The following is a 26,492-nucleotide window of genomic DNA, read 5'->3' on the forward strand; positions in this document are numbered from 1 at the left end:
CGAGATTGTCTCTCTCATTGTCTGGAGCAGAGTAGTTGTCCCATAAACATCTGCAGCAGCAAGACAGACAGGAGACAGTCAGCATCCACAGGAAGAAGTGGGGAGGAAGGGTGTCTTCAGAGATGGTAGCCCGGTCCCCATTCAGGCATCGCTGCCCAGCCTCCCCCCAGCATCTCATCCAGAATCACGCATGCTGGGTCTGAAGGAACTTCCTTCGGCTCCACAGTGGGACGGAGGAGTCAGCAGGTGTCTGGAAGGGGTGGACCCCTTAACAAAATGAAGAGAGATGGAAAACTGGATACTGGGAACGCCCAGCAGTATCAGTTCTGCCCTCTACCCCCTGGCTCTTCTGGGCTGACACTATTGTCCGTGGGTCAAAAACAGTAGCCATTTCATCCCTTCACTGCCACGTGTCTAAAAAGAGCTGTCAACATTCCCTCGCAGCCTCCAGTGTCCTAAAGCCCCATCCACGCCTCACGCCTCTGGAATCCGGCTTCCACCGCCAGCCTTTAAATCTGCTTCTCGCCAAGGTTATCAATGACCCACTTGTTCCCAAGACCAGTGGGGCCTCTTGGGTCTTATCTGACTCTGCCCGGCTGACAACTGCAGCCTCCTCTTCAGCCCCAGCTCTCCAGCGACCTGTCCCACTTCCACGGTCATCGTGCTACACTGACCCCCCCCCACCACCACCACCAACGCCGCGACTTCGCCCTCTGGGAAGTCACAGCGCCAAGTCTTCAAGAACTGACGCTGAAACCCGAGGTGTTGAAACCGCAGCACCTGCAGGGCAGAAAAGCTGGGTCCACGCGCTGGGCTGGGGGAGCGGCGGCGGGGCGCCCTCTCGGGAGGAGTCTCCTCGGCCCGCGCGGGGGTCTGACCCCCCGCCCCGCGCCGCCAGGGCGCCGCCGCGTCCCAGGCCGAGTGGGGCGCGGCGCAGGGGCCAAGGTCCGCGGGAATTCCCGAGAGGGCGCGGCCGATCGGGGACCGGGGCTCCGGACAGCGGGCGGCCCCGGGGGCGGAGGGGCGGGGCCGCTGCGGCCTTATTTCTTCGAGCGCCCGCGACGCCGGCTCCAAGCCTGGGCCCGTCCCGCGCCGCGCCAGCCCGCCCGCCCGCATCCATGCAGCTCCGCCAGCAACCGCTGTCCGCGCCCGGGCCCCGGGGCCCGCGCCCCGCGGCCCCGCTGCTCGCGCCGCTGCTGCTGCTGCTGCTGCTCGCCCTCCAGGGGGCGGGGGCGGTGCCGGTGCGGCCGCGCGTGTCGCGGGAGTACGACGACTACTACCCGCGGATGCCGCCCTGGGCGCTCCCGAGGGGGATCCTGGAGCAGGCGGCGCACGCGGCGCTGCACTTCCTCAACTTCCGCGTGGGCTCGCCCAGCGCCCTGCGTGAGCTGTCCTTGGTGCAGGCCGGCAGCGCGTGGGTGAGTGCGGGAGCGGCGTCGGGCGCCCGTGGGCCCGGCCGCGGGACCGCCGCGCAGGCGGGGTGGTGCCCGGGCGCCGCTGAAGTGTCCAGGGCGCGGGAGGCGCACGCTGGTGTTCAGAGTTCACGGAAGACGGGCTGATTCTTTACGGCATTTGCGTAGCCAAAATATTTTCACAGGGCACCTCCCATACCTGGGAACGAGGTGTCTGGGGAAACTGAGGAACAGGCCCGAAAGGCAAGGCTCGATCTTGGCTGGGGACACCCAGGGGTGGTTGCTATTGGCGGACATGACCCGCCAGTGACTCCAGCAGAAGCCTTGGGAGAATTTGATTTACCGATTCAAATTCTAAGCCAATTCCCACGCTGGGCCGCGGACCCACTGGCTTGCTGATTGCGGCCCTGTACAGGGGCTTCAGGATGTGGTTGAATTTACACACCTGCCTGGGTAGAGGCACCTTGGTCATCCTGGCATTTTCTAAGTGAACAGACTGAAGGAGAACGTTCCAGCTGGTGGTTTGGTTACCGATTACAAGGCCCTGACTGTAAGGGTCACGTCGTGACTGGAGAGCTACACCGCTCTCCATCAAACGGAAAATACAGAAGTTTCAGAACTACACTAGGTCTGCCCCCAAAGTAACCATTCTCTTTCCACGGACTCCTACATACTCCACAGAGCGTGCAGACTCAGCCTCAACGAATCTAGCACCGAGTCTAGCGTGTAAATAGGCAGAGTCTGAAAGACGGCCGGTGGGAGTTGAGTGGAAGGCTGTTCTCTATCTGGTGTCAGCTGTAGTCGCGGGAAAGGCCATTGGAGGCTCGGACCGGGGCCCTCAAAGACTTAACTCTGCAGCCAGGGTGGCTAAATTTACTGAAGGATGAAATCAAAGTGTTCCTAGGAAAAGACAACCTATTCGCGTCACCTGTTTTAACACTCCTCGCTGTCTCAGGGAGGAAAAAAGTTCAGAAAAAGGAATAAAACAGAGTTTTAGAACTTAGCTATCCAGGTAGGAGCAAGCCGCCGCTCCCCAGAGGCTCTGCTGCCTGGCGGCCAGCGGGAATGGAAAGCCCGGTCTGGATGTCTGCAGCACCCCACTTTGCAAATTCCAGGGACTTTTTATTCCTTCTAAAACTATTAAAAAATAAATAAAATACTTGGCATTTTCATGCATTAAGTCACCCCTTGGGAGGAAAAAACCTGGCATCTTTCACAAAATAAATTTGCTCTCAACCCTGAGTTTTAAAAAAAATCCCTTTCCAAAAAGAGCTCAGTTACTGTTTTTTTTTTTTAAATCATGAAGTGTTCCATTTATTTTTTATTTTTAGAGGGAAAGGGTTTTAGAGGGGAAGGGAAGGAGAAAGAGAGGGAGAGAAACATCAATGTGTGGTTGCCTCTCACATGGCCCCCACTGGGGACCCGGCTCACAACCCAGGCATGTGCCCTGAGTGGGAATCGAACCACGATCCTTTGGTTCACAGCCCGCACTCAATCCACTGAGCTACACCAGCCAGGGCTTTTTAAATTATTGATGTTCTTCTCTATTTAATCTTTATTATATTTTTCCTATTACTATTTAGTCCCCTTTTACCCGCTGATCCCCATCAATCACCACACTGTTGTTCATGTCCAGGACTCCTTTTTCCTTTTTACTCAATCCCTCCGCCCTCTAACTTCCCCCGCAACCCCAGTAGCTGTCATCCTGCTCTCTGTCTGTGAGTCTGTCCCCATTTTCCTTATTAGTTTTGTCCACTGGATTCCACATAGGAGTGAAACCATATGGAATTTGTCTTTCTCTGACTGGCTTCTTTTGCTTAGCATAGTATTCTCCAGGTCCATCCATGCCGTTGCAAAGGGCGAAATTTTCTTCACTGTCATGGCCAAGTAGTACTCCATTGTGTAAATGTTCTGTAATTACTGCTTTTCATCTGCAATAGTAGATGCTTCTGCCAAAGTGAGGGGATAGGGTGGAGGAAATCAGTCAATTAATTAGAAGTCATGGGGAATTAAATATGTTTGCACTTTCACTTAAAAAAAAGTATTAAAAGTGAATTAGAGGCAGGTATACATGAAAGGGAGGAGTTAAGTAGAAGAATCCAGAGCACTGACCCTAAGAAAGGATAACTTCCATGGTTATCCGGTTTACCTCTGCATTCCCTCCAGAAATAGTTGTCTTTTAAAACCAAGGAGCCGAGGAAGAGAGAAAGCTTAGTAACCTTCAGGGCCAAGAATCTCTAGAGACTGAAGTGGTTTCTTTCTCCCAGGAATTCAGTGACATTATTGTCCTCCACTTTTCTGCCTCCTCCAAATATCGTCGCTAAAGAAGCTCCCACCTCCAAGGGTGATCAAGGCAGCCTGGGGTGGGTGTATCGTAAACGTGTGACAAACTCGTGACAGCAGCATGCCAGGACCCTCGGGGGTGGCAGAAGCGGAGGAGTGGGTGGCGGAGAGGAGCGGGCATGCTGACTCTTACCAGGAACCGCCGTGGACTCTTTCCAGAATATGGGGGACCAGCAAGGGGTCCTTGTAGGGAGTCCACAGTCTAGTTCCTCACTTTGCCCCCAATGAGCCACACAACCCACAGAAGCTCAGATGAGTCTTTTCTGGATATTTTCTCATTTGGAATGGAAATAATTCATGTCCTGCCAACCATGCCAGTTATTCTTAAGAGTCATCTAAGGTGATAAAAGTACCAATTGTAAAATATAAAATGTTAGTTACCATTATACTGAGGGGCAGTCCATTCATCCATCAGTTATTTCTTGATCACTTACTATGTGCCAGGCACTGGGCTGGAGACTGTGGCCCTAATTCAGACTGGGGTGGGATCATCAGGAAGGTGTCTGAGATTCACTCAGCTTTGGTGTCCCTCCGCTGCTTTAACGAGGAGCAGAGACACCACCCACATGAAGATTCCAAGGTAGTGACCCAGGGGTTTCTGCCCAGGCTACTAGAAGAGCAGTTGTAGCACTGATAAGTGAAAACTGGTAGATCCTGGAAACGCAGGCTTGTGTTCTTGTCCCAGTCAGTGTATTTTCAAACTGAGCGCCCAGCTGCTGCACAATGTCTGTCGTGCATCCAGGTCCGACCCCAGGGTGGGCAGGTGGCTGGGTGGGGGAAAGAAGTGTAGCAGGTCCGGATCCCTCTCCGTCCTCGGGGTCAGCACATCCCTTTGGAGGATGAGAGGCTGGGACCAAGGCAGAGTTTTCAAGCTCATGGCCCACTGGTGGGTTGTGGAATCAATTTAGTAGGTTGCAGTTGTTTTGTGGGTTTTTATCGAGATGGTTTGGAATACAAACTATGAGCTGAAGTAAAGGGTCAGTAGTGCCTTACGGTGTTTCAAATATATATGTGTGTGTGAACTAGGTCATTATGAAGAATACAGTTCCCGCTGTGGGTTTCAGCTAAATGAAATTGAAAGTCAGGGAACCAAATGATTTTTAAGATCTCTCCCCGCTCCCAAATTTCTTCATTCTAAGTGATTTCTTGGTTCTGCAAGAATCCATTATACCATAGAGACACTGTTGCCCTCTAGTGGTGAAATGTAATCATTAATGGCTGTGGTGCAATTAAGTGTTGAGAAGGAATCAGGGCTAACTGGTGCAAGAGTTAGCAAGCATTCTGTTTTGTTCTGTTCTGTTTCGTTTTGTTTTGTTCTGTTTTGTTTTGTTTGCTAACTGTATGGCAAAGTCACAGACCGTGGCTTCTGTTCCCTCACTCCCCCTGCCTGATGCCACTTCCTTCCTGCCCATACCCTGATCTTCCATGCCCACGGAAGCTGCTACTTTCCTGATACCACATGGCACAGCCTCAGGATCAGCGGTGGGTGATTTTGAGCACTGTTGAAAGTTCTTACACTACCCAGAGTATCCTGAGTCAGCCCCACTCCACGCTGCTCAGCACTGCCTCTCACACTTAGACAGGTCTCCTCTGGCCCCTCAGCAAGTCCTGGCACACCTGGCCCCTCCCCTGAGCAGCTGGTGAGAGGCCAGCCTTCTCCTGACAGGCAGAGAGACTGGCTGAGATCTCTGTGTGCACACACTTCATTATGTCAGCCCACTCGGGGGTCAGCCAGTGTGTCTGGGAATGGGGCGCTTAAGGAGAATGGATGCCCGGCCTGGGCTGGACCAGTAGTTAGACACATAACTGAAACAGCTGACCAAAGTGTGGTGGAAAGTTGTGCTTTCCTAATTGCTTCCATCTAACTTAAAATCAAGGTACATGCCATCATATCTCCTGTTTTTTGTTACAGGGCTAAGGGTATCTAACTGGCAGTCCTTGCAGTCTTTTTAGCAAGAAAACACACCCATTAGGATCTGTGATTTGTGTTTTGGTTTACTTACGGTGGAGGGGGCACCCACTAAGAATACAGTGCATAATCCTCTGCTTTTCCTTTTCCTTCTTTTTTCTTGCCCAATCTTTTTTTTATTATTGATTTTAGAGAGAGGGAGGGAGGGGAAGAGGGAGGGAGACTGGGAGAGGGAGAGAGAGAGAGAGATCAATTTGTTGTTCCACTTATTGACGCATTCATTGGCTGCTTCCTACATGTGCCCTGACCGGGGACCAAGCCCACAACCTTGGCATATTGAGACAACACACTAACCAACCGAGCCACTGGGGCCAGGTTCTTTTTGTACAGTCTTGACTCATCCACACCGAATTCAACAATAGGGGTTTTAGAGGCTTAACGTTATCAATTTCTTCTACCATATAATTTCACTTGGATTTCGTGGACATGACATCTTTTTTGCTGCTCACTCTTCACCAATTTATGTAACAATTAATTATGCAATTAGGAAATAAGCACACCTGGTTTAAGCAAGTTTGGGAGCAAAACAAATGACTTTTGTCAAGATCAGGCCTCCCCGGTGCAGGCGGGCTGGGCTCCCGTCTGGATCCCTGAGGGCGCCTGCCCTCTGGCTGGCGGCAGACTGGGGCCTGTCCTCCGAGCCGCAAGGCAGTCAGGTGACCACCCACCCTACTAAGAAAAACCTTCCTTCATCACCTTTCAATCTATAAAGCACTCTAATACCACATAATTCATCTAATTGCTGCCCTTCTTGAAGTCTTCTCTCCATTAACATCGATAATTCAAGAGATGATTGTTCACAAGACTAGGAAGGCAATACATGAAGCAAAAACTGGAGAATGGAACAGGCCACAGCGAATGTGGAGGGGGGAGATCAGTAATAAAATGCCAAAGTGCAATAATCTGGACTTTCACGCGAGGAAGGCTCCTAAGTGCTTTTACAGACTCGATGAAAGAGCAGGAGTGGGGGTGGGGTTGCGAGGTGCCTTTGGGCTCTTCCTCGCCCTCACTGCCCTGGAGGAGAAACCTAAATATGCAGAAAGCACAGAACCGAGCGAGGGGCTCTGGCCCTCCTTCCTCCCGGGCCCTGCTCCTGCTGACGAGGCACAGGTGCACCACGGCCTCTGCCACAGCATCCGCCTGGGCCGCAGGCTCCGACTGCAGAGTCTGGGGCCAGCAGGGGGTGGGAAAGAGGCCACCTGGCCCTGGGGGTAAACGTGGGGCTTGGCCCCTTTGGCCCTTTGGCCCGGTCACCCAAGCCAACTCCTGGACGAGCTAGGAAGTAGGAATGCCTTTAACTGGTGTGTAATAAATTGTTTTTGAATCACAAACATTTTTACCAGCCTACAACATTTCCCACTTGTCTTGCCACACGAGGTGTCATGGCCAAGGGTGTGTGTGATCACAGAGCATTAGTAGTGGCCCCAAATAAAGACCACTGGTGGTAAGTTGTAAGTTTCAGCACCAGGAGGCAGTTTGGCTGCACACCCTTCCTGGAAGGACCTAGGTCGTTCTGCTGAAGAGCAAATGTAAATACGCAGCCCTAAAAGGCCTGCTATTAACAGGGCATGGAATGCGACACACACACACTCTCCCAAATCCAACCTGACCCTCAATCTCAACACACTGGCAATCGTTCACTCCAGAGATTCACGCAGCCGTGGCGTTCGTTTGCCTTTGCCACGGTGCCTGGGTTGACGAGTTTTGCGGAGCTGGTCCCACAGTGGCTGGGGACAGTAGCCACAGCAGATCTCCACTCGGGCTTCTTATGCTTGTTCGGGATGTCTCTAGTCAGTCAAGACCAGTGATGAAAGGGGACCTTGTACCATCGCTGTGTGCGAGACGCACGCTCCCGTGGCGGCCCCACGGGGTGTGCCCACACAACGGGACATTTAGATCACATGTGATTTTGAATCTGTGTCAGTGTCACTGCTGTAACAGATGACCACAAACTTGGCAGGTGAAAAACAACCCTAGGTATTTCTTCTAATTCTGCTCAGAATTCCACAATGGGTCTCCCTGCGCTAAGTCAAGGTCCTGGAAGGAAAGCCTTCCTCCTCGAGACTCCGGGGCAGTCTCGCCTTTTCCAGCTGCCAGAGGCCACCAGCACACCTGGCTCCTGCTCTGTCCCCGTCTCCCAGGCAGCTCGAAGCCTCCCTCAAGTGCAACACTTCTGTGTCCTTCCTGGAAGGACCCTGTGCGTGCACTGCAGATGACCCAGGACACGCTGCCCATCTCCGGATCCTTAACTTAACCTCACCGGCCAAGTCCCCTGTGCCATGTAAAGTGACATTCGCAGGTCCCAGGGACTAGGACGAGGGCACCTTTTGGGGCGGTCACTCAGGCCCACCATACCCACCTCTCGGTGGCTGTGAGCTCATGCCAGGTCATGCTGGATGGGGGGCTCCTGTCCCTCCTCTCGCCTGGCTGATCTCTGCAGGCCAGGCGATCTCCTTACGTCTGCAAGTGCCTGCCCTCCACACCCTGTCGGGCACCGCTTTCTCCTTGGTCCTCAACAGCCAACTGATTTCCGCTCTGCGTGTGTGCGTGTGTGCGTGTGTGTGTGTGCGTGCACACGCTCAGGCATGCCTGCTTCTCCAGTGTGGAAGGCAGTACATCTCTTTACCTGTTCATCCCTTCCACTGTGCCAGCCTAGGGTCCTGCAAGAGAGAAATACTAAATATTTTTAAATGAAAACAAAGGTAGTTGGAAGGGTGCTGAGACCACTGGGCACCTGGAACAGGAGACAAGGCCAGGCCCCGACCAGTCCCAGCCTTTCTAGAGGCAGGCAGGAGACAGCTCCTCGAATCCCTCTTACAACCAGCCTTTTCTAATTAGCCCCACCCTTAGCTAGAGGCAAGGCTGCAGAGAACACTGCCTCCGGCCATCTCCACGCTGGCTCCTTTCAAGGGATCAAGGACGGTACCGCCATCAGTTGGCTAAACAGAGATTCACACACTGTTTACCCCTTCTCTCTCTCCCTTCTACTACTTCACCTACCAAAGCGAAGTGTCCATGTGCAGAGATCGCCTTGGACCCCACGGGACGGGGCCTGATCTGAAAGGCATGGACTTGTGTTACATAAACTTGTTTGCTCCATCTGGCACTACCCGAGAGAGGGAAATGCAACAAGATAATTCTGGCATATAATGTAATACGCTGATGCTCTCTCTGCTCAGCACCTAAGAACAGTGCAGCCTTTTTTATCCACAAATGAGCTGTTTACTTGTCTCCAACTAAGCATGACTCATAAAACTAACCTTATAAAATGAAGTTCACTTTTACTGGAATGGCATGACATTTACGTTTTCTTACCAACTGTGGAGGCTGGAGGGGACATTTAGAAGCTGAATCTGTCAGGCCAGTGAAGCCCAGTGCACAAGGGAAAAAAATCAGAGTCACCCAGGAGCTCTTGACAGCTGGAGTGGCGCCCCCTCCCAGCCCCCAACCTGAGACCCTGAAGTCTGAAGACAACATGGTGGGACCAGGCCCGGCAACCAAGGGCAGAAGAACAAAGGACGGCATTTCGCCACCGCACAGCAATCTCTTTCTGCAGATCAGCTCTCAGCAGAAGTGTGTCTCCGGGGACTCCTGGAGTCACCGCGTTGCTGTGACAGCAAAGTTTCTCCCGGGCACCACCCCTGAGTTTAAAAGGAGTGTTACGTTTCCAAAAGGTGCTCTGGGAATAAGTAACACCTGTCCTCTATCCCTCGTCAAGTTTCTCAGGTTTATTTCCAATAGTTCAATGACTTAAACAAACGAACATTGTATCGTATCTACTATAATGGTAGCCCAGACAGGTGCTGGAGGAACAATCTTTGATCCATGAAAACAAAGCTTTATGTTTTACAGTAAACAGCTTTGTACTGAGGATAAGACATGACTCTGTCGAGTTGCCACTGGACTGTGCAGTTCTAACTTTCTGCTGCACATGGGAACATCTTCAGGTGGCGAGGGGGCTGCCACGTGACAGGAAGCGAGGAGTGACTTTCTCCACAGACTGGTTTAGCCCAGACGGCCTTCTCCAGACGTCCCTGCTTGGAAAGAGCACGTCCCACGCCACCACAAAGTTTCTCCACTGCACCCCCGGAAGCAGAGGGCAGACCTGCCTCCTAAGTTTCTAAGGCACCAAGGACCGATTTACCAGAGACTCCGGGTCCCTGAACTTGGAGACAATGTTCCTCCACTTAATCTAGGCCTCGTGATACCCTCAGGCGTTTGGAGAGAACCAATTGTCCTCATTCAGCTGCGTTCTAGTGACTGTCTGGAGCCACGCGTCACCTCCTACCCCACCCTCAGGGCTTCAGTGGCTCCACTCAGCATCCAGAGAGAATTCTTCCAAGTGTGGTCCTTGGACCAGCGGCATCAACATCCCCCAGAACTCTTTAAAATGCCCATTCCCAGGCTCTGCCTCAGATTTACTGAATCAAAAGTTTGCTGACCCCAGACCCCGGCTCCCTGTTCTAGCCCCCAGGAGGTTCTGTTGCAGTGCGAGTCCTGCGGCTGACCTCCTGTAGCCCGGCCCCCACCCACCAGGGCACCCCCACCCACTGTGACCTCAGCTCCGAGTCTCCCCTCCACTAACTTGCTAATCCCCCACCTGGCTGATCACCTCCTTGTGCTGAACGCCTTTCTCTCTGCTCGTCTCAGTCCTCGTCTGCCTGCAGATTTCCCCACCTGCACTGGCTCGTGTTCCCGTTTATACCTGGCCTGAAAGACCGCATTCAGGGCCCCTCCCGAAGTCTCAGGTCACATTCATTTTCAGGCTGTTGTGGGTTGTGCCCTCCTAGAAGATGTGCTGAAGCCCTGGCCCCATGCCTATGAGGAAGACCTCACTGGGAAGTGGCGTCCTGGCAGGTGTGACCAAGGCCCGAGGACCAGTAGGGCCTCTATGACTTGTGTCCTCAGGAGAAGGCCATGCAAAGTTAGAGAGAGGAGAACACCAGTTACAGTCAGAGGCTGAGATCAGAGCAAGGCCGGTGCAGGCCAAGGACTGACGGCAGCACCAGGGGCGAGGAAGAGGCAGGGTCCTGCCAGCACCTTGACTTTGGACTTAAGAGTCCCCCGAACTGAGAGAGAATCCATTTCTGTTGTGTTAAGGCACCTGGTTCATGGTACTTTGTCACAGGGCCCTGGGAAACTCGGACACAACACACACGCCCTGCCCGGCTGTCTCCCTCTCAGTGGTTCAGTGTGGCCTTGTCTGCAGACACCATGCCGTAAGCACAGTCCCCACCTATCGTGTGCACATGCGCACACACACGCACATACACACACACAGAGCCTGCTGCCGTGTGAGGGAAGAGCGGCGGCCCTGGAGGGGCTTTCTTACTCTCGAGATCTGTGACTCTGGGCAATCCTTTCACTTTGCGCAGTGCCTCAGTTTCTTCATGCTTAAAATGGGGATAGCAGCTAAGGCCCAAGGGCCTTCGTGACTGATGCAATGGGTGATACTCGGGCCCCATGTGAGGACCACGTGAGGCATGTGAGAGAGCTAGCAGGATGCTTTACACACAAGCAGTGAAGAAATGTTTGCTATGGATTTAAAAAGGGTTTGGGAGCATTTTTTCACCAAATAAAGTACACACACACACACACACACACACACAGTGTGGTGATGAGTTCAGTCCTTTGAGGGCATTCCCTTATGCACTCTTCTAAAACAGGACATCAGTAGTGGCCTGCCTCCTCCCCAACTCCCAGGTGACTGCAAGCAAAGCCCCAAACCACGGTGCTGACCATTCTCCTGCGGAGCCTGCTACGAGGCGTGCTGTGCAGAAGGTGTGCCGGGGAAGGCTGGAGAGGGGCTGGGTTCTGCCCGTATTCAAGGCCAGTGGCAGCAAAACACAAGACATTTATAGAAAAAATAAATAAAACACACAAAAAAAATGTCATGAGAGGTCTCTGATCGTCAAGCAATCGGTTCTAGGATCTACACGAGAGAGTGCCTACATCCTCTCTTCTACAGACCGTGGAACTGCCCCGTCCCCACGGCTGCTTTCCCCGGGTTCAGTTACCTGAGGTCAACTGTGGTCTGAAAATATTAAATGGAAACTTCCAGACATAAACAATTCATAAGCTTTAACCTGAGTGCTATTCTGAGTCACGTGATGAAATCTCTGCCCGGGACATGAACCATCTCTTGCAGCTGTAGACACCGCCAGACAATCGTTACTCAGTTGCCCTCGTGGTTATCAGACATTTTAAGAGAGGAGGAGGAAGAGGCCACAGTCGCATAACTTTTGTTACAGTGTGTCGTTATCTTTGTCCCGTTGTATGATTAGTTACTGTTGCTGATCTCTTACCATGCCTAATTTCTAAGTTAAATTTCATCATAGGTATGCATGTATAGAAATAACACAATATATGGAGGGTTCCACGTATCCACTGGGGGTCTTAAAACATCCCCCCTCAGATAGAGGCGTATGGCTGTAATTAAAAAGAAATCTGTAGCAAAGAGCTACTAATTCATTCCTTCATGTTCTGTAGTCACAAGGTCATTTGCTGTGTTTGCTGGCTTGCTCTTTATATAAAGAGCCCTTTCCTGGAAGACATTAGAACAATGTGCTATGCCTCTGGCTGTGTTTTAAGAAAGGAATGTGTGACTTCCTAATCCGGGTGCAGATGCACAGTTTTGGCAGCTGGGGGTGGAAGGAACTTGGGCTGTGGCCTACGGTGCAGGAAGACCCCTCACCTCAGGGAGAAGAGCGGCTGCCTGCCCCCAGCACCAGGCTGGCTCTTGCAGAAATGTCTGCTTAGCTTCTTGCTTTTTAATAATAGCCTCGAACCACATGGCTGCAGCAACCTGTGTACAAGGCCGAGGTAGGACCACCTGACCTTGAGCTTCCAGATCCGAAGTCACACAGAGTGAGCAGTTTACCGCACTCCTCAAATCTAATCAAACTGACAACATAAAGAATAAAGACACGACTTTAAGAAAGGGGGTGGGGGCACCATGCCGAGTTACTTGGTACTTAACATGTCAGTGACTTTCTGTCTTTTTAAAAGCCCGTTGGCGCGCTTGCTGGTCCAGGGGCAGTGCTGAGGGGAGACGTTTGGGTTCAGGTTCCTGGAGGCCTCTCTCTGCTGTTTATCTATTTATTCTATTTCATCCCCTTTTCCATCACCCCAACCTCCCAGGAGCAGCCACTTGAAATGGTCTAATGTGTATTGTTCTGCAGGCAAGTGTTTTTGTAAAAGATATAGTTGGTTTGTGTGCAAACCTTAATTTTGAAAGTGCTTGCAAACACTATTGATGCCGTGAATTTGGTCACTTCTGTTGTCACACACAGTCTTCAGGGCCTGTCTGTGTTGCTGTGTGTGTGTGGCCAGTGGGCACAACATTGTGGCAGGCACCCCCAGCTCCTGGGACCCCAGATCGCCTCAAGGAGAACCCTCCTATGCGTTTCTTGTGAGCCCCTGCATCCGTTTCTCTGAAGACTTAGCAGGAGCAGGAGCAGGAGCGGTCTTCCCCAACCCAGCTAACGCCCGGCCCCTCCACCTTCTGACTTATTGCCGGTCCCGTCATTGTGCAGGGATACCTCACTGCTTCCTGCAGTTCCATTTCTCCAGTTACCCATAAGTCCCAGTGGGCAGGAGAGAGCTGTTAGCACGAAGGATGTGAGCCGGCTCAGGACGGTCCCCACACAGGCCCCGCAGGCCGGCTGGCTGTTTTTCTGTAAGTACAAGCATCGACTTAATAATATTGCCTTAATGTGAAACTTGTATTCTAGCGATCATTTCTGATCCTGAATTACAAAACCGTTGGCGCTCACCTTCTCCTCAGACTCCTCTCTGTCCACCACGTGCTTCCCTGCATTTCCAGTCCCCGCCTCCTTCATCCGCCCCATCAGCCGGCCTCCTGCGGTCTCTCCACTCGCTCCAGACGCCTCCTCGCTCCAGCACCAGTTCTCCTTGCTCCAGCCTCCTCCAAATCCTTCCTCCCTGCCCAGGGCGTCCAGTTTCTCTCCGGATAAAACTCTTAGTGCAGCCCGCAGGGGCCATGTTTGCCCACCCGCCGCCTCTTCCTCATCCGGGCTCCCCTCTTTCTGCCGCTCGGGGCTTCAGCCTCCTCGTTCCTTCCGTGGGGACTGATTTCCCCACCCCCACCCCCAAGCCCCCCAAATCCATTTCTTTCTCATCTTCAGAGCTCAGCTCATAAAAGTGCAGCATCTATAGGCTGGATCAATCTCTCCTTATCCTTGCATAGCTCTTAAGCCACGCGTGACCACATAATCAGCCCTCCAGCGGCCTGTGGGAAGCCCTTCTCCCCACCTGCCTGCCCGGAGGGAAGCCCTGTTTCCGTTTGTTCCTTGTGTGCTGCACCCGCACAGTGTTCCCAACAGGTAGCAGCTCATTATCCCGGAATAATTTCCACCCACAGCAGGATGGAGACACTTAGTCCCAGACAGAGGCCTGCGGGGCGGGGGCGGGGGCCTTATCTGCGGAGGCCCGGCAGAGCCACCTCAGGGGAACTCGTGACTCAGCGGGAGATAAAAGAGCTGAAACTTGATCAATGATAAAGTACAGCTAAAAATACAAAAATCCATTCTGACCAAAATGTAGGTGCTTTTAAGAGTGCCTAATTAAAACAAAGTCAGGAAATCGAATCAGTGAGGAAAACAACACTTCAAAGGGCCGGGCTGCACCCTGACCCAGCTCCCAGCCGCTGCCCCCAGTGCTCTCCCAACGGAGAACCGGCCCCTCCCTGGCGTCCACGCGTTTCCAGAATACTGTTGAGACAAATAGTATCTTAAGCACTCTGTTTAAAATAAGCACAGTGACATCACCAATAAAAAAGACTGTTTTTGTGGTTGACCTGAGTAACATCCAGACTTGTGGAGAATCTGAGCCAAGTGGAGGGGTTGCGCCGGGGAGCAAGACCCCACTTTCTCTGGAGACGAATCTGGAATTAAGGAGGGAAGTGAGGGAGGTCAGGGGAGGCCAGAGGAAACAAGGCGGGGATTGGATTACAGGACAGTGAACGAGACCACGTGCTCCCTTGGGGGTGGGCCTTTCAAAGGTGTATTAATGTAGATGCACAAAAACAATGACTGGACTTGCTTAAAACAAAGATAAATCTTTTCCTAAAAACTTCCATGCCTGGGGGATGACCACCCGCTATGACATACCTAGAAGAAACTTCTGATCAGATCTTTTTCATCCTCATTGTGCGCCCACACGTACAGTGAATGAGCAGGCGGAATTTAATGTTGACGTGACGGTTGGTGGTCCTCAGAGTTCTCGGTGTACACACTTTTCCCTGGGGACGGCATCAAATTCAATGGCTTCCACCACGTCTGAAATCAGAAAAGCGGTGTTCCGGTGTTTGCGTTGCCTGTCACTACCAGAACCGATAAGTGGAGACAAGGATAGAACCTTTATAGGTGCTTTATTCACCTGCAAAACCATCTTAACATTTCATCCCAAGCCAACCTTTTTATAAGGAGAAGAAAGGGTGGGTAAGGAGCTTGAAAAAATGTTAATTAGATAGAAGGTTAGATAAGGAGTTTAGAAAAAGGGTTCACTGGGTGAATTGCATCCGGGCAGCAATTTTTTTAGTATTTCTTTATTGTGGATCAACAACTCTTTATCTGCATCGCAGACGTACCCTCCCCGGGGCTCAGATACTGTCTCCATGGCTTACAGACCCCCTGGCACACAAAGGTTAAATTGCTAGTCGCCCTCCTAGAGTCAAACATTCCAGTTTCCAGAATAACTGCTTTCCACCCGCATTAATCACTTAAGCCCATCAACTAAGGCTGAAATCTTCAACTCCTGAGTTCGCCTATCCATTCTCCAGAATCTGCTTCTGTCCATTCAGCTGTCTTCGGACAGCTCCGGTGTCCCCCAGCACCAAAGATGGTACCTGCCAACTCTGCTTCCCCCTCCTCTTCTCATGAGTGGCCTCCCCACCGAGCCCGTCACTCTCCGCCTGGCAGACTGCGGGGCAGCCCTGACTCCTGTGTAAGAAGCCTGCACTCAGGGGCCCCACATGGACGTGAAGGGCAGACTCCTAAGTCCTACATGCAGTAGGCCGGAGGCCACCCAGGCCGGTGCAGCCGGTGAAGTAAGGCACAGCCCCTGCTGGCGAGTGGAAGGGCGGCCCTCTGTGAGTTCGGTTGTTGGAGGGGCCCGGTGTGGCCCAGGGTGTCACAGGCGGCAGGCCCGCGGCCCCGTGTGTTCCTCTTACTCGGGTGGGGGCAGTGAAGACACCGAACTTCAGGGAACAGAGACAGATGCCCAGAGACAGCCTCCTCCAGCCACTGTCTTGCAGGTCGCACTTTGTACCCCCCACCCGCTCACTGGGAGTCTCGGGAGTGAACCCAGGCTTTAGACAGGAATCTGTGTTTCCATTTTCCCCAGCCTCAAACTGGGACTAGACATTGGTTTCTACCACAGTGCCTTCTCTTCCTCATGAGCATAGATTTTAGTAACGATAAAAGTAGTGAACAGACCTTGAACTTTTATCCTGACCCAGGCAGCCTTAAAGCCGTATCTGGACTCTTCATAATGTTAGCGGCAGAAAAACGGCACCAGGTGGTAACCGCGGTTCAGCAGCCGCGGTTCTGGAGTTCCGGACAAGGGAAGGCTTCAGGGCCAAGACTCACAAAACAAGAGAACATTTGCTTAGAAAGCCACGGAGGGAGAAGCAGGGAGTCGAAGAGGAAATGGGCGCAGGAAACAAGTTACAGCAAAAGAAGGGGCCTTGGAGCTTAGGAGTTGGGGAGAGAGATATGGGCCTCAAGGGAGGAGACAAGACAGAGGGAGGAGAGGTTCAGGTGTGCTGGGGGGCAGCTGTGTGTGTTTGTTGGGGGGGGAGAGAAAGCCCCTGTGGAAAGGAGGAGGGGACAGGTGCTGGCATGCTCCTTAGAGAGATCCTGGCTGGGTCCTCCATCCTGAGGGCTTTTATCTGAGGTCTCAGGGGAGCATCTCAGTAGAATATTCATCAGCTTTCTGGGTGCGGCTCCTCAGAGTTGTGATCTCCTCCACTGATTGGCCGGCACCGAAGGTCATTGGTCATCAGCCTCAGCATCCCTCTGCCTGGCTTTGCTGCTTCTCTGGGCCTGGAGCAGAACCACAGCTGAGGCCTAGGCACCTCCAGGGGTTAATACTCAAGGGAGTGGTTGCGCCAAGGCTTGTGGTTTGGGCCCTGCTCAGCACCGGGGCCCCTTCCCGAGTGACGCACTGCACTGGGCCCATCGTTCTGCTCTGCTCCTGCCTGACTGCCTACAGCCACAATGCCCTGAGTGCTGCACTTAGGTTTACTTTACTGGGCTCCCGCAGACTTTGGTGTCAAGTTCTAAGTCCTCTTCATAAAACTGAGTCCTTCCTGACCTTGGGCCACACACCCCAGCCTTGTCCTAGCTTCCCTGCCCTCCCGGAAGACCAGCCCCTATACTGTCAATGTAAGAAACGTGCAGGCCTGCAGGGAATTTTTGTAAGGCTTCATTTGAGCCAAACTGACCACACATGACAGGGAGCAAGATCTCAAATCATCTGGAGGGAATGTCGGGGAGCTGGCATGAAGGTGGGAGGAGCAAGGTGGGGATTGGATTACAGGATAGTTAAGAAGATTAGGGGTATTTGAGGGGTATTACATCTGGCATTTCAAAGGTGTGTTAACTTAGATGCACAAGAAAATGACTTAAAACCTTTCAGCAAAGAAGTTATAGGCCTGGAACATGACCACCCACCCACCCTGACCTGCTCGGTTAGGAATTTACAATTAGATCCCCTTTGAGGCTGCTTTCCATAGAACCCCCCTTTCACCCACAACTCCAGTCCCGTGCCTTGGCTTGGTCAGCACTGTGCTCTCGGAGAACTAGTTCAGGCCCCACCTGCTCGAGAAAGCCTCTCTAACCTAGCACCCTCTGCGTAGACAGCACTCAGCCACGTTGAAGAGCTACCCTGCACAGCTGCTGACTTGCCTGCGCCCACTCTAGAAGCAGGTTTCTGAAGTAAGACTGGACTGGATGCTGTGTTTCTTCACATGTCCCGGGTGCCTGGCTTTGTAGGGGCAAACCGTGAATGCATGAGAAGACAGTCTTGTGGGTATGAATTTTGTAAATTGAGATCAGTGTTCCAATTTACACCAGAACTTGACTCAAGGTTGAAGATGAGCCCTAAGCAAACTGCTCCTGGGTGCATGATGCTCTCCTACCCCCATCAACATCTGCGCATTCACGTGTTTAAACATTCTTTACGTGGATAACAGCCACAAAATCCTATCCCCCAGTTCTTCAGTTTCCCGGAATTTTTTAAAGAATCTGCAGCAGCAGCAGCAGCTGATCCTTGGTCTATTTCAGATAAGATAATCCTGGTCAGTTATTGTGTTCCCGAGCTCAGAGATGACGGAAATCGATGTTTCCTGAGTGTAACTTGATCAAGATTGTAGAAATAACTTCAGCTCCCTGCAGCACACAGTTCTTTCTTCTCAGAAAACATTCCCTTGTGCTGAGTGATCATTTTGCTTGAAAAATATATACAAAAACAAACAAAAAAGATGATGGCACACGGTGTAAAAGTGTTCTAAACAGTTTAAATCGCTTTAATGGTTCGGGTGTGTATACTCTAAAAATATGCATTGGAATCAACTTATATGTTTAAAATGGCTAAACATACGTTTCCAAAGTTTACAGGTGTCTGCTTGTGGAAGCTGAAGGGAAGGAGCTACCCTAACAGCGGAGGGTCTCTAACCAGGGTTGGTAATTAGCCCGGAGACTGTGGGCTAATCCTGGCTCCGACCTCCCGGCAGCTCCCCCTGCAGGAGTGGCTGGCTCCCTGCAGTCCTCCAGACCTCAGCTGGTCCGCCCTCCTCCCAGGCCCCTTCTCTCACCTGCTGTTGGCCCACACACATGCAGGGAAAAGCCCTGAGACCGAAAATCGGCCTCTGTGCGGGAGGACTGGGAAAGGGTGATGATGCGGGCCACTCCAGTCTGGCACCTAACAGAGTTTGTTAAGGGACATTTATACATAAGGCAAGTCTTGGGCAGTGGAAAGATGAGGTGGCTATTCTCTATGCCACCTGGCAGTTGCTGAAGAATTATATAGAACAGGGCAGGATGGATGGGGGTGGGGGAGGGTACCGGTGTCAGATAAGGGAAGCCAAGAACCAGCACACTGTGGGGCGGGGGGAGAGGGTCGATCAGACCTCTGTGAGGGGCCTTCAGGGACCAGCTTCTGTTCTGCTCCGACCTAGCTCTCTGGTCGGGCCACGGTCACATCATGGCACAGTCCCTCCTCCACACCTTGGTGGTAAAAACAGTCACTTCTGCTCCACCACTCCCTTCCTTCAGTGTCACCAACTGAAAACCCACTTTTTATTACTGGGGACGCCTCTGTTGCCAGACCCCCTGTTCAACAGGAGGGAGAGGCTGGCCAGTGTCCCCCAGGGATGCAGCCCAGGGCCCTGGAGGGGTGTGGACAGGCATTGACCAGTGGGGTGTGAAGGAGCCCACTCCACAGTCCGTCAGACACCCATCTGCGCTCACGCTCATGTAGCTGCTCTCACCGAGCCAGCTTCCAGCCTCGGGGCGACCATTTTCCTTTCTCAGCCTCCTCTTTGTGAGTAGGTGTCAGCCAGAGGCAAAAAGACATGATGTGACCAAAACGGGAGCTCCTTCCTCCCCTTGAAGAAGCACAGATGGCGTTCAGGTACAACGGCTGCAGCCAACATTCCCATGCATGTCCCCCAGGAGGTGACTCACAGCAGTGAAGGTGTTAGTGAAGCTTCCGCTAGCTAAGACTCGGTTTTGTATTTCAGATGACCTTGAGGAAGGAATACCACACTGACCTGGGATTCACCACAAAGCGCTTTAACCCAAAGGTAAGCTGCCCTAATTCATGAAGTATTTATTAGCAACTCGGACGAATGTATTTTATAAAGAGTAAGAATATTACCCCTGGCTGGTGCAGCTCAGTGGATTGAGTGGCAGCCTGTGAACTAAAAGGTGGTTGGTTCAATTCCCAGTCAGGGCACATATCTAGGTTGCAGGCCAGGTCCCCAGTTGGGGGCGTGTGAGAAGCAACCAATTGATGTATCTCTCACACATCAATGTTTCTCTTCTCTCTTTCTCTCCCCCCTTCCCCTCAATAAAAATAAATAAATGACACCTTTAAAGAGTGAGAATATTAATATATAGTGACCTGAAAGTTTGTGGTTTTTCTTCCTGCCTTTATTTCCTATTTGTTTTCAAGAACTGAGAAACAGAATCAGTTAGGCAGGAATGCAAGAGTTTACTCCTTCTGCAGAGCTGCCTTTAAAACCGTGCACACAGCCCTCACTCCTCCTCCCGTGGCCCTGGGAGGGACTTTCGCAGCTCCCTTTGGTAGCCCTCCCTACACCCCAGAGTCCTTAGAATGATTCACTCTCAAATGCCAACCCGTTCCCCTTCCCGTCAGCTGGTGACATTTCTTGTTAGCAGACCAGCACAGCATGAGGCCAACTCCGGAAGCTGCCTTACACAGAGGCGTTCTGGAAAGCACAGAGCAAGGCCGTGCATGCCACAGGCATCATCAGCGTCCCTGCAATTTTTTTTAATCCTCACCTGAAGACATGCTTTATTGATTTTAGAGAGAGGGGGAAAGGGAGGAAGAGAGGGAGAGAGAAACAGTGATGTGAGAGAGAAACTGATTGGTTGCCTCAGATGTGTCCCAGCCGGGAACCAAACCCGAAACCTAGGCAACCCAGGATGATGCTCCACCCAAGGAAGACACAGCAGCCAGGGCCTCCCCAGGATTCTGACCAGCCAGGCCATTGGTTTGCCAGTTTCCTTTCCCCCGTCCTCAAGAAAAGAGTAAACGGAAAACACAGAAATTGGAGCCAGATGAACTTCCACGTGCCGGGCTAAGCTGGGAGGCAGCAACAGGGTGGAGGGAGGCCAGCCCAGGTTCTCCCTGTGTGCTGCACAGTCCAAGTGGCCAGAGAGATGAGCCCTCGGCAGCCAGCACTGAGGTGTCCCAGGTGGCAGAGGGCGGGGAGGCCATGTCCTCGGCCTGGTGCTTTGGGGGAAGTGCTTGCCTGTGTTCAGAAATAAGTCCTAGCAAGACAGTACTATACTCTGACTTTGCTGATTAACCTAAGAACTAAAACTGTTCTTTTTCTTCCTAAGATTTTTATTTATTCATTTATTTAGACAGAGGGCAAGGGAGGGAGAGAGGAAGAGAAACATCAATGTGTGGTTACCTTTTAAGCCCCGCACTGGGACCTGGCCCGCAACCCAGGCATGTGCCCTGACTAGGAATCGAACTGGCGATCCTACTGCCCACCCTTTGGTTCACAGGCCAGTACTCATTCCACTGAGTTACACCAGCCAGGGTTAAAATTTATCTTAGAGCATAAGGAAAATGCCTTTAATTGCAAACTGAAAGTGTTATCTTAAAGCTAAAGGGAAAATAATTACTAGATTATTTTGACCAGCAATGTTTCTCTGAAAAGCACACCCAGCTAATTGAAATGCTCCATTTCATGGAGTGAAAAGAGTCCTTTCATCTTCAGACAACTGCTTTGATTCTGTGGAGCTCTTTTGGGGGAAAGAAAGGGAAGGAAAACAGAAAAGGGGCGACACCTGTTATTTTCCTTCTTCCCTGAAAACAGCTTTGACATCAAAGGATGTGCCAGCCCGTCTCCTGCCTTTGACAAGCCTCTTCCTGATGCCCTTCACCTCTTTTTCTGTGTTGCACCATATATTAGGATTTTAATGTACTAGGGAAATGTCCTCTCTCTCAAAACTGGCACTCGCAGGAAGAAAAGTTGCCCATTGGAAAGCCAATAAGCAGATCCAATTTTAAAGACTGGTTGTTTCCTTGGGGGCTTTTCTTTAAGGGTTTTTTTTTTTTTTGGTTGTTCTTTTAACTGAGACTCCACCCAACTGAAACAACTGAAAAAGTGGAAAGAACTCAATAGCTCAACCAACCGCATTATCACAGGAGTTTGTAACATGGGGCCCATAGATGGGTCTGAGTGGGGCCATGACTAGGGGCCCATGAACTTCCTCCAATTCCAGGCCCAGTGTTGATGGGATGCCCAAAGGCACATTTTGTTCTGGGAATACGTGACCTTTTTAAAAGGGTGGAGAAACACTGTCCTGGAAATGAGTCATACATCTGCTGTCCACTTGGTGCATCAGCATCCAGCTATGGATGTCCCTGGATGGGACATGTGGAAGGGGATCCCAGAACACTCAGTGCGGGGACACTTAGAGCAAATGCAGACGAACGTACCTCGGCCACGCAGATCGTGGGATTAGTCCCATCCAGTTGGTCTCGGCCTCCACTGCGTCCGGATTAGAGCTTGGACGTGAGTCACGGGGTTCGAGCAGAGCTAGAGCTCTGGCATCAGACAAACCGGAGCTCAACTCCTGGCTTCCCGCTCCCTAGTGTGAGACATGGAGAGCTTTCCTCTTTAAACTTCAGTATCTCAATCTGTAAAATTAAAATAAGACCAAGTTCATAAGGCAGAACAAAGATGCTGCCATTTGTGTTAATAGGAACCAGTTTCACCTTCTGGTTCAAGTTAGTAAGCTGGAGGCCCATGGAGCATCACACTGGTCCACAGCAGACAGTCGGCGCCCACTGTCCCAGAGGTTGGATCCAGTGCTGTGTCTTTGGAAGAGGCCCAGCATATTTTATAAGGGCACCCTCAGCAAGCAGTTTACATGACAGCAAAGAGCGAAGGACTGTGTTAGCTTTCAGCTGTGAGCACAAAACTCCCTTTCTATGAAGCAAAGGCCCCAGCTCTGTTGATACCACCGATACCTGCCGGACACAAGGAACTACTCACTCGTGTGCGTCTGTGTGTTGGGGTGGGTGGGGAGTGAGAAGGAACCAATTGATTTAATTCTAAAATCTTCATTTCAGGATGGTAAGGAGGAACCTCTGGGTGAGTGTTTCGCTCAAGTGCTTTTCAAGAAGGAGAAGCCCAGACCGACGGTCAACGTCACCTGTGAACGATTCCTGGAGAAGAGCCGGCAACAACGGGAGGATTACCTGCTTTACAAACACCTGAAGCAGCTTAAAGTCCCCCTGGGGGCAGTCAGCATACCCGGTATGAACCAACGTCTGGAATTTCTATATTCGGCAATGTTCGTGATTACAGAATCTTTAAAAGAATCATCATTTAAGTTTTTATCCCCCCAAGGGCATTTTAATGCAACTATAAAATGTGGTACCCCTCATTATTTGACCAAAACTCAGAAGTATCGTTTTCCTGTTCTTCACCTCCAGTACAATGTAGGGTCTGTGCCATTTTTATCTCCTCTGAGGAGGGAAAGACCAGAGATGACTCTCTAAGGAATTGGTATAAGTCCTTGCAACAAGACACTCACATAGGGATGCACTCTCCCAGGTAGAGTCCAGAACCTGAGATGCCATTTCTAGAGGTCTCTGGCGGTGGCTTTGGAAGCTTGAGGTGACGAGACACCAGCCAGGGCCTCCACTGTGCCCATCAGGCCGTCCCTGCCAGGCCTGAGTGAGCCGACCAACCGTCTCCAGGCCTCACTAGGAGTCTGCAGTGGAGTCAAGTTTATCTTATTTTAGGGCAACAGCTAATGGGCAGTGGTGCCACCTCTAATCAGGAGCGAGCCCCGCCGGCCGCTGATGTGAAGCAGAGCTCATTTGTCTGGGCACTCAGCGGTGTGCGGGCAGCAGCGGGAACTCGGCACTTACTGGCAAATTCAATTTTCAAAACCACAAAAGTCATCTCTGGACTTGCACTTGGGCATGAAGCGTGACATCTGACCACGGCTGTTCCCTCGCTCGCCCAGAGACTGTGACGGACTCGTGTCAGCGTGGGAGGCCTGTGGTCTCCACTCTGAACATTCCATCCCAATGGGGCGAGCGTCTGGGCCCCCTCAGTTTACGGGACTCGGTGTTCTCAAAACCTGGAGCGACCACTCAGATTGAATCCTGTTCCGAATGACTGAGGAACAACTCAGATCCTATGTTACAGAATCTGTTTATATGTAGCACTGCTTGAAGTAAGTGGGCTAATGGCAAATACCTAGAATATATAGTTATTTAGGATGTTTTCCCCTCCTGTTAGCATTAGTTGGGGAAATGCTAGGACATATAGGGTTTTATATGTCCTCTTTAAAACACAAATTTTAGAAATTGTATAGGACCTTTTCTTTGAAGATTTGCCACAAAATCCCTACATTTTGGACACTTTTTTTCAAAAAGATTTTAATTTATTTTTGAGAGGGGAAGGGAGAGAGATGGAGAGGAGGAGAAACATCCATGTGTGGTTGCCTCTCTTGTGCTCCCTACTGAAGGCCTGGCCTGCAACCCAGGCACGTGCCCTGACTGGGAATTGAACCAGTGATCCTTTGATTCACAGGCCCATGCTCAATCCACTGAGCCACACAAGCCAGGGCAAATTATGGACACTTTTTAAAAGTGCAGGTTAACTGGTTCGTGTTTAGTTAATAAATCCTACATGCCCACAAGGATCGTTCTACTATAATCTAACAATGTGGCTACAACAAAGCTTCAAAAATTGTTATTAATAGAGGGTACCTTTTCATCAACAAAACTTACAAGTTCTCTTGTCCCTTTAAATTCAGCAGAGATATTTAATGGTACTATTGATAGACTATGTACGTATATAAAATCATGAAAACTGATCATGTCCGGTTCCAGACAGAGTGAATGAAAACCATGGATTCTTGGAGTAGCCCACTCGGATCTCAGCAGATCCCACTCCGAGTGCGCGCAGGCGCACGGGCCTGGGGGCCTGTTTCCGGACGATTGACGAGCGGGATGAGCTGACCAGTCTCGGGACACCCTTGCTCTGCACTGTTTCTCCCCTAAAGAAGCGGTTGTCTGGGTTTTACTATGAGTCAAAGCTTCACTTTTTCTAACGAACTTGTAAGCTTCCTAGAGACGAGCCTAGGTGCGCACTGCACGCAAAGCGCCCAGCAGCTGCCCTTCCCCGAATCCAGCCAGAGCAGCGCCACCGCACTTTCAAAGGCCCTCCTTACTCACCGCCTCCAGTGCGACCCATTTCTCTCCGCTGCCAAAGGGTTTTCATCTCGCAAGTCCATGAACAATTATCTATGAATTACTTGCTAAAATTTGAGTTCCTAAAAGTCACAGGAGGTCATTTTTAATCACTGTCTCCCAACCTCCAGCGGTATCTCATACTTAGTAGGGTTTTTTTTCCCGCCAATGTTTGCTGAATTTAAAAGATTTCAGGCCCAAAACAAAAATTCTGCAGGAAAACCCCACTTGATTTCTTCACGTGTTCAAAAACAGCCACAGAGAGGCTGCCAACTCGTGCGTCAGAGAAGGACGAAGAGCCGGCAGGTTGGCGAAGCCCCTCGTAGGGAACGTCGACCCCAAACCAGGGGGGAATGGGGGCTGGGAGGCGTTCTGATCTAATTATAAAATGCTTCTAACTAACAAGATTTTAGACTGTGTTTGAGTATCACTTTTTATAACACAGCAAATAGCCTTGACCCTGTTTTACGGCAGCTCTGCTTTACGGCAGCTCTGCTCGAGGCGTGCGCGTCTCTGCGAGACGGAGAAACAGACCGACGTGCTGCTGCGGGGCTTTGCTGTGAGAGGGCCCTGCAGTGACCCAGCTCTTACTTAATTACTGCGATTTTTGTGCCCCAAAGGCTTAATGCAAACGCTTTGTTTTTTGTTTCTGTGCTCTCAGACAGTCACGGACACATCGATCCCGCTCTGAGACCCGTGTGGGATCTGGCCTTCCTTGGCGGCTCGTACGTGATGTGGGAAAAGACAACGCACGTTTTACGATACAACTTGGCACAGCTCACCGGTGTGCAGCAGTGGGTAAGGAAACCGGAAACTTCGCTTGTGCCTCCGGAGAGGCAGCCAATGCCGTGTGCTTAGACTGAATTACTGTGGATGTGTAACTTCACGGCAGGAGCTTGAGCTGCCCTTCATTCATTCAATACATCTTTGCACTGGGCCAGGCATCGTGTTAGGGACGGATAGAGCCATGAACAAAAAATGCAGTGCAGTTGCCGTCGTCGAGATTAATTGCAGTGAGGGAAGATAGGAAAGACGGTGAACTAATAAACAAGTACAGATGTCTCAGTTGGTGATCAGTGCTATGCAGAAAAATTAAGTAGGGAAAAGGGAATGCGGGGTGCTGACAGAATTGCTACTACGATGGTCTAAAGTAAGCCCCCTCCCATTTGAGCAGAAGTGACATTGGAGCAGAGGTCCCAGGGAGGGGAGAGGCAGAAGAGGGCTCCGGGCAGAGGGAGCGGAGGCAGCGGGGTGGCTGACGGGCGGGAGAAATATCAGTGCAGCTGGTGTGGCGGGAACAGGGGCAAGAGTGCGGGAGGGACCAGTTCAGGGAACGCTGGAGGCCATCAGAGGAGCCTCTCCTGCCCACTGGGGGTTTCGCAGAGGAGGGGCATGATTTGACTTACAGCAGGATCGGTCTGGCTGCTTTCCTCAGAACTGACTGCCGAGACGCAGGGGAGGCAGGAAGACCAGCGAAGCACGGCCACAGTCCAGACGAGGCCTGGCAGGAGCTGGGACCCTGGGTGGCAGGAGTGGAGACAGGGAGCATATCGGACTCAGGTTGCATTTTGAAGATAGACTGAGAGTGTCTGCTTATGGGTTGCATGTGGGCAGTAGAGGATGAGAAAACTCAAGGATGATTTATAGAATCTTGGCCTGAGTTACCAGAAAGGGAGATTTCATTCACTGATTGGAGACCACTTCAGAAAAACAAATTTGGGGAGGAATCAGCTTGATTTGGGGCATACTAAGTTCTATATCCAAGTAAG

At 51.4% G+C, this 26,492-nt stretch overlaps 1 protein-coding gene across 1 annotated transcript in view; it reads left to right on the forward strand.

Moving 5' to 3' along the window:
- Positions 1–1,061: 1,061 nt before the first annotated feature.
- RARRES1 (retinoic acid receptor responder 1) overlaps positions 1,062–26,492 on the forward strand; it is a 31,010-nt gene continuing 5,579 nt past the window's right edge. Inside the window, exons 1-4 of the mRNA XM_037126343.2 lie at positions 1,062–1,418; positions 19,490–19,552; positions 22,585–22,771; positions 25,385–25,521. Of these exons, the coding sequence (XP_036982238.2) occupies positions 1,119–1,418; positions 19,490–19,552; positions 22,585–22,771; positions 25,385–25,521 (687 nt within the window). The 5' untranslated portion in view covers positions 1,062–1,118. The remainder of the gene's footprint in view (positions 1,419–19,489; positions 19,553–22,584; positions 22,772–25,384; positions 25,522–26,492) is intronic.

Source organism: Artibeus jamaicensis, unplaced genomic scaffold, assembly GCF_021234435.1.
Source record: "Artibeus jamaicensis isolate MK-2021 breed Jamaican fruit bat unplaced genomic scaffold, CSHL_Jam_final scaffold_474, whole genome shotgun sequence".
NCBI classification, from domain to species: domain Eukaryota; kingdom Metazoa; phylum Chordata; class Mammalia; order Chiroptera; family Phyllostomidae; genus Artibeus; species Artibeus jamaicensis.